Consider the following 6,859-nt stretch of genomic DNA (forward strand, 5'->3'; position numbering starts at 1 on the left):
CCTTCCCCCGCGCGGGCCGCGGCGGCGGCGGCGTTCCACTCGGGCCGGGGGGAGAGGCCATCGGAGAGGGGCGGGCGGCCGGGCCGAGGGGGCGGGCCCAGGCGCCGCGCGGCCCGGGACCCGCGGGAGGGCCGCCGCCGTGCGCCGGGCCCTCGGTCACGCTCGCGCCGCTCGCTCCGTGCTCCTGCAGCGGTGGCGGCGGCGGCGAAAAGACACTCTCGGCGGCGACAGGGCGCGGGGGAAGGAGGGGGCGCCGCCGCCTCCGCTCCAATGAGGGGCGGGGAGGGAGCGGGGCGGGGAGGAAGCGCGGCCTCCCTCGTCGGGGCCGAGACGTCAGTGCGCACGCGCGGCTGATTTCAAATCCTCACTAGACACCGCCGCCTTGGTTACCGCGCCTGCGCACGAGGGCGCTCCTCCGTGAGGGTGGGGAGAGCAACGCGTCGGAAGGAGACGCGACTGGGAGGGGCTGAAGGGGCGGTGGCGGCGGTGGCGTGGGTCTCCCTAGACTAGACTTGGCTGCGGTGAGCGAGGGAGAAACGAGGAGGTCGCTGCGTCGCCTTTGGCAGGGCTACGTCTGCCGGCCCCACCTCGCGCCGCCGCGAGAAGGCCGAGGCGTGGAGACATGCGCGCTGTGGCCGGGGTCCCCGGCAGCCGCCCGGTCACGTTGCGCGTGCGCAAGGACGAGACGCCGCCGCCGCCGCCGCCTCCGCCGCCGCGGCTGGGTGGAAGTTTCCGCGCGCCGGGCGGGGTCGGGGATCCCGCCCCGTGCCATGCCCTGGGGCTGCCCGCTGGCCTAGCGTGTGGGCCAGGCCAGCAAGGACCGCGGATAGGCCGCTCTTTTAGAGAAAGGACAAAAATGCCCCGAGTCCCGTCCCGTGCATCCTCAGGCGCCCGTGTGCAGCCGGTCACGCTGCGGTCACTCGTGCCCGCCCACGTGTTCGCCGGCGGCCTGGACAGCACTGCCTGCTAAGTCGCCGCCCCGGAGCAGGACTCTCCTTGGCGGGTTTTTTTTTTTTTTTAAGGCTTTTCTGTTTCCTTTTAAAAATGATTTTCTATGAAGAAAATGAAGTTAAAACTTGCAAGCTAGCTCGCTGGTGCGATTCCCCGAGGCCGACTTGGCAGTGCTGCCTGCGTGGTTGGGTGTCTGGCCTCTAGGCCGGCACTGGGTTGGCAGGATTCCGTAGAGGTCCTGTCCGCTGTGCGAGTCCCGGGTGCCCGAGGATGCTCTAAGCCCAGTGTGACAATGGTATTGTTTGGAATGTGACGCTAACCACACGTTTTGTGAAGTCCAAGGCAAACGCCAGAGTGTCATTATGTAAGTCTGCGTGTAGCCACTGGAGGCCGGCCAGCGCGGACACCATGGCCCTTCTGAGCCCCCCACACCCCCTGCGCCAGATCTGGTCCCCGCCCAGAGGATGCAAGCCCTGGCCGGGCAACTTCGAGGAAGCGCAGCGCTTGGGCTGCATTCCTTTGAAACATATTGAAACAAGGCCTTTTCAACATGCTCTCCTGCCTGGCCTCTGCCATAGGTGAGTACACGTTACTAAGCGCTGACACTTCAAACATCCTAACACGGTGAAAAATCCGTGGGTTGCCTACGGAGGCGTTTTGGCAAATGGTATAAATAATAAAAATGACTATTTTGGTTCAGACATTTTTCAGCCAGTGTATATTGTACACGTGGAAATCACGACCAAGGATTAGAACGTGTGCGTTAAACAAACTGGAGAAACAAGTCGTTATTCTGGAACCCCTTGCTTCCAGGGCCTAGGGCCAAAATTCTTGGAGTCATCCCAGCTTCCTCTCTCCATAACCAACAAATTCTCCGGGGTTTACCTGCAAGAAACATCCAAATCCAACAGCTACCCCTTCCTCCCTCCCTGCTCTCACCTGTAGCCCCTTCAAGCCACGGCTATTTCTAGCATATTTTAGGCCAGTGCCTCCTTGCTAGTTTTCCACATTCCATTCTTGCCCTCTTTGGCATTTTTCTCCACAGAGCAGCTTGTGAGTGATCGTTTAAAAAGAAAAAAAAAAGAAAAAAGATTATGACGCTCTCTTGCTCAAAACCCTCCAGTGGCTTTCTTTCTCGAACTGAGGCTTACTGTGACCTATAAGTCCCTACCTTGTCTTGTTCTCATCCCTTTTTCTCTCATTTAGTCTTTCAGCTCTTCTCCTAACCCAGCCTGCTCCAAGCCACGAGCATTAGCAGACAGACTTGAGCCTCAGGACTTTTGCACTTGCTGCATCCACCTGGATTCTCCTCCTCCACGTCCGCACCTGGCTCTCTCCTTCCCCACTGTCACAAACCTGATCCTCAGCACTCCCCCCGTCCATTCCCTGTTTTATTTTTCTCTTAGCATTCATCTCCATTGGTTTCCCAGGGCCACGAACATGACAAAATACCACACACTGGGTGACCTATAACAACAAATTTATTCTCCTACGGTTCTGGAGGCTAAATGCCCGCAATGTAGGCAGCAAGGCCAGGCTGCCGCTGAGGTCTCTAGGGGAGGACCTGCTCCATGGCTTTCTCTTAGCTTCTGCTCTTTTCTTTGGCATTCTCTGGCTTATAGGTGCCCCACTCTGGGCTCTGCCTCCGTCATTGCGTGGTGTTTTCCGTGTCTATGTCTCCTCTTGTTAGATGCCGTTCGTACTGGATTAGGGCTCACCCTAATGACCTCATGTTACGTTGATTACATCTGTGGAGACCTTATTTCAAATAAGGCTAACATTCTACTGGAGGGTTAGGACTTGAAGTTCATCTTGGCGGGGTGAGGGGCACAGTTCAATCCACTACGCCATCTCGTGAATTTTACTTACCTTGTTTATTATCTATGTCCCTTCCCCCCATTAGAATCTAAGGCTCCACAAGGAGAGGGCTGTTTATCTGTGCTTTTCCCTGCTGTGTGCAAGCTTGAGGACTGTGATTGGCACATGGTAGGTCCTGGATGAACGCTGGTGAAATGGCCAACGGTCGGTTGACCAACTCAACAGGAATGAAAGCCTTTCCTGGCTTCTAGGATCTCTTCCACAGATTGTTGTTTACTCCTTTTCAACATTCTCAGTTTGTTTTCCCCGTGGCTGTCTGCTCTATGCTTGTATTTTGTCTCCAGCTGATCCCTCTAACTTTGGTTCATCAGCCATAGTTAACTTCCTATCATTAAATCCAGGGTTTCATTATTTACGTATCTGATCATGAGTTTTTATATAAATGAGAAGCAATAGATTTCTTTCTGTAAAACAAGAAATGGTACTAAGTCAGCTGCATCCCCTGTGACTCTGGGTAGGGGAGGTCTTGGTCATTGCTTATCAGTTTTCACAGATAAGCCATGCTTTTTTTCTGTGGCCAAATTCAACTCTTCTCTGTCTCTCTCCTGATGTTAAAGGACAGGTAATGTTAGAGATTATACTGTGGTTTAGTGATTCATTCTCATGAACAAATGGTTTCCGAAGCAGACATTACCCTGGACTTCCTGTGCCAGAATCAGATATGCTGGTTAAAATGCAGATATCTGGAGCTCACCCAATCTATGGAAAGTTTCTAAGAGTGAAGTCCAGGAATCTGTATAAGTAAATTCCCTGGCCAATTTGCAAGCACAGTGAAGTTGGACAAACTCTGCCTAATTCAGGGTCCCCGAGCCCAATTGCTCACAGGAACTGAATAGGTTATAAAAAATAGCTGAAAAAAAATCTGGGTGTGCGTGTATTAGTCAGCTACTGCTGGGAGATAGACCACTTCCAAACACAGTGGCCTAAAATGAAGGTGTAGTGTGTCTCAGAAGTCTGCAGATCACCTGTGTGGTTCTACTGATCTGCTTCAGACACAGCTCAGCTTGGCTTACAGATCGCTTCCAGGCTGCGGTCCGTGGCCAGGTGAGCTAAAGCCGGCTGGTCTAGAGTGGCCACGCTCACACGGCCGGCCGTTGGCTCTCTGGCTGTCTGGCGGGCAGCTGGGACACCAGGGTCAACTGGTGCATGTATCTCTCATTATCCAGCAGGCTAGCCCCGGCTTGTTCTCAGGGTGGCTGAACAGGGTTTCAGGAAAGCAAGCAGACATGCACGAATTACGAACTGGCATGCCTTCACTTCCTTCGTCACCATTCTGTGAGCTCGAGCAAGTGACGAGGCCTTGACAAGATTCAAGGGGGGGGGGGCGTGTAGCCTCCACCTCTCGATGGAAGAAGCTGCAGAAGCTGCAGTCACATTGTGAGGGGCATGGGACGCTGGGAGGGGAATAATCAGGGCCCCGGTATGACGAGAGCCAGGAGCAGTAGGGACGGTAGGGTCCTAGAGAGCACCTGCCTGGAGTAAAGGGGTGTAAAGCCACTCCTCTGCAGCTGGCGGGAACGCGGGAGCCACCCAAGGTGCCAGACGGCCATTCTCCTGAGAAACCAGCTGTGGCACCGTGAGCCTGAATTCTCCTGTCTTGAAATGTCAACCTCTAGGTGGATGCTGCTGGTTGCCCACACAAGTCCCTTGTCCCCACTGCCCCTTTCTGCTCTAGCCGGCAGAGCCCTGATTCTGCTCAGGTATTTTCATGGCCAGGCATGGGGGAAGGGTCTCTGTCACTGCTGGTGGTCTCATCCTCTCTGCCAGCACCAATGTAAGCACAATACCCGCCTCCGTTCTAGAGGAAAAGGCTGCCAGGACACTACACTCTTGGGAAAGCCTTCTGGATGAATAAAAAGAGACATAGCAGGGGGACACTCCCTGCTTCACCCCTGGACAGGGTTGCACCCGCAGAGGACGCCTGGGACAGCTGCAGCCACCTTGAGGCCAGAGGAGAGATGTGACCACCACCCCAGGAACCAGGCCGAACGAGGGAAAGACAGCCTGGACCGTGCCACCAGGCAGCAGAACGAGCTCCACCATGGGCCCCCTGCAGATCCCTGGCATCGGAAGCGCTAGGCTCTCTGGTGACTTGTACCATTTTCTGGACACATCTCACTGCCACTTGCTACGGACAGCACCTTAAAGCAGCAGCCAGTTCAGAAAGTGCCAACGCAGCATGGAAAGCGGACAGTAGGAGGCGAGTTGTGTCTGGCCGGTGAGTAATCTCCGATCCCCAGAAAGCACGTGATACGATGGGGTGGCCGGGCAGTGCCGTGCGCGTTCACGGAGACAGGCTTCCTTCGGAGAGCGACGTTCCTGCCCAGGTGGCTGCTGAGATTTTTGAGTTTCAAGCACCAGTGTCGCTCGTGAAAGGAAATCTTGGGAATGAATTTTTTGGCAAAATGATCATCCTCTTATCCTTAATTAAGGAAAGTTGCAAACTTCAACAACAAGTGGAGAGCCCATACGTATTGAACTCCCGTGTGCTCCTTACCCAGCTTCAGTAACTCCAAGTCAAGGTCATACTTGTTCACCAGTGTCCTCACCTGCTTTCTCCTTCTCCAATTATTTTGAAGCCAATCCCAGATAATATTTCATCTCACCCATAAATAATTCAGTATGCGGGGGGGTGCCTTTGTGGCTCAGTCAGTTGAGCGTCCAGCTTCGACTCAGGTCATGTTCCCGTGGCTTGTGAGTTCGAGCCCCACATCGGGCTCACTGCTGTCAGCACACAGCCCACCTTGGATCCTGTCTCCCTCTCTCTCTGCCCCTCCCCCATGCTTGCTCTCATTCTCTCGCTCTCGGAAATAAAACCATTAAAAAATAATAATTCAGTATGCATCACTAACTTATAGTCGTACGCGTTTTGAAACATAAGTACGATATTATCATATCAAAGCATGAATGATGTTTTACTTAATATCACCAAACATCTGATCTATAATAAGTATTTTTGATTATCATAAAATGTGTTATTGATATCTCAAAAAAGAGGTCTATAAATTGCAATTCATTGATTTGTGTCTTCTAATGCTTTTAATCTATGGTTTCTCCTATCTTTTGGGGGGGCGGGGGGGCAATCTGTTGTTGAAGAACAAATGGTTCGTTTGTTCCCACAGTCTGGATTTTGCCAATTATATCTCCCTGTGGTATCATTTAACACGTTTCCTGTCATCTGTATTTTTGTAAACTGGCCGTTGAATCTAAGGTCTTGATCGAATTCAGGTTCTGTCTTTTATCGGCAAGACAACTGCAGAAGTGATGCTGTGTCTCACCTGGAGGCCTACGGCATCTGGTGCTGTCTTTGGTGATGTGAGCATGAGCCCCTTTGCTGAGCACTGCCCCAAGCCCTGCTCCTCTGTCTCTGCAGTAGGAACCATCCCCTTTCAACAGCATGGGATCCCAGGACTGCCACTCTCCCGGGATTTGAGAAACCAATGCCCTGCAGATGGTCAGGTCAGTCTCCTGTCTTTCCAGATGAGGAGTCTGAGGCTTGCCTGCAAAAAAGGCCCAATAGGGACGATTAGAGTTGGGGGCTCGGCAGAGCAAGTTGTACTAATTAGACCCCATAAAAATTAACTTTGTTATGTCACGCGGAGTATGACATAATCGAATGTGCAAGGATTGGGGAAATAGTCTGTTAGGGAATCTAGAAATAGGGAGCCCCAAATTATGCCTTGACTCTCTTGGACCAAGAAGACACTCCCTGACCGTGGTAGGCACAACGGAAGGTGGGCTCTGTAGGAGGGGGAAGGTGTCAAAGGGCCCCACCTAAAGAAAAGGCGGGGAGTAACTATGTGAGAAGGTGGATACGTTAATTAGCTTCACTGTAGTAATCGTGTTACTGTGTGTATCAGATCACCGTGTTGTATACCTTAAATACATACAATCTATTAAACTAATATAAAGGAGATTGAATTTTTTTTAATTCTCATAAATTAAAGCATATTTTTAAAAGATTGGTTTGAGAAAGTAGAAAATGCATATTTCAAAATGCTTCAGGATTAATATTAAGTAGGTATAGAGC

The 6,859-nt window shown here is 52.3% G+C and overlaps 1 protein-coding gene across 1 annotated transcript in view; it reads right to left on the reverse strand.

Moving 5' to 3' along the window:
* TENT4A (terminal nucleotidyltransferase 4A) overlaps positions 1–624 on the reverse strand; it is a 47,256-nt gene extending 46,632 nt beyond the window's left edge. Inside the window, exons 1-2 of the mRNA XM_049648927.1 lie at positions 588–624; positions 18–265 (exon numbers count right to left, since the gene is read on the reverse strand). Coding sequence (XP_049504884.1) covers positions 18–265; positions 588–624 — 285 coding nt within the window. The remainder of the gene's footprint in view (positions 1–17; positions 266–587) is intronic.
* Between the last annotated feature and the right edge of the window lie 6,235 nt (positions 625–6,859).

Source organism: Panthera uncia (assembly GCF_023721935.1).
Source record: "Panthera uncia isolate 11264 chromosome A1 unlocalized genomic scaffold, Puncia_PCG_1.0 HiC_scaffold_17, whole genome shotgun sequence".
In the NCBI taxonomy this organism is placed as follows: Eukaryota; Metazoa; Chordata; class Mammalia; order Carnivora; family Felidae; genus Panthera; species Panthera uncia.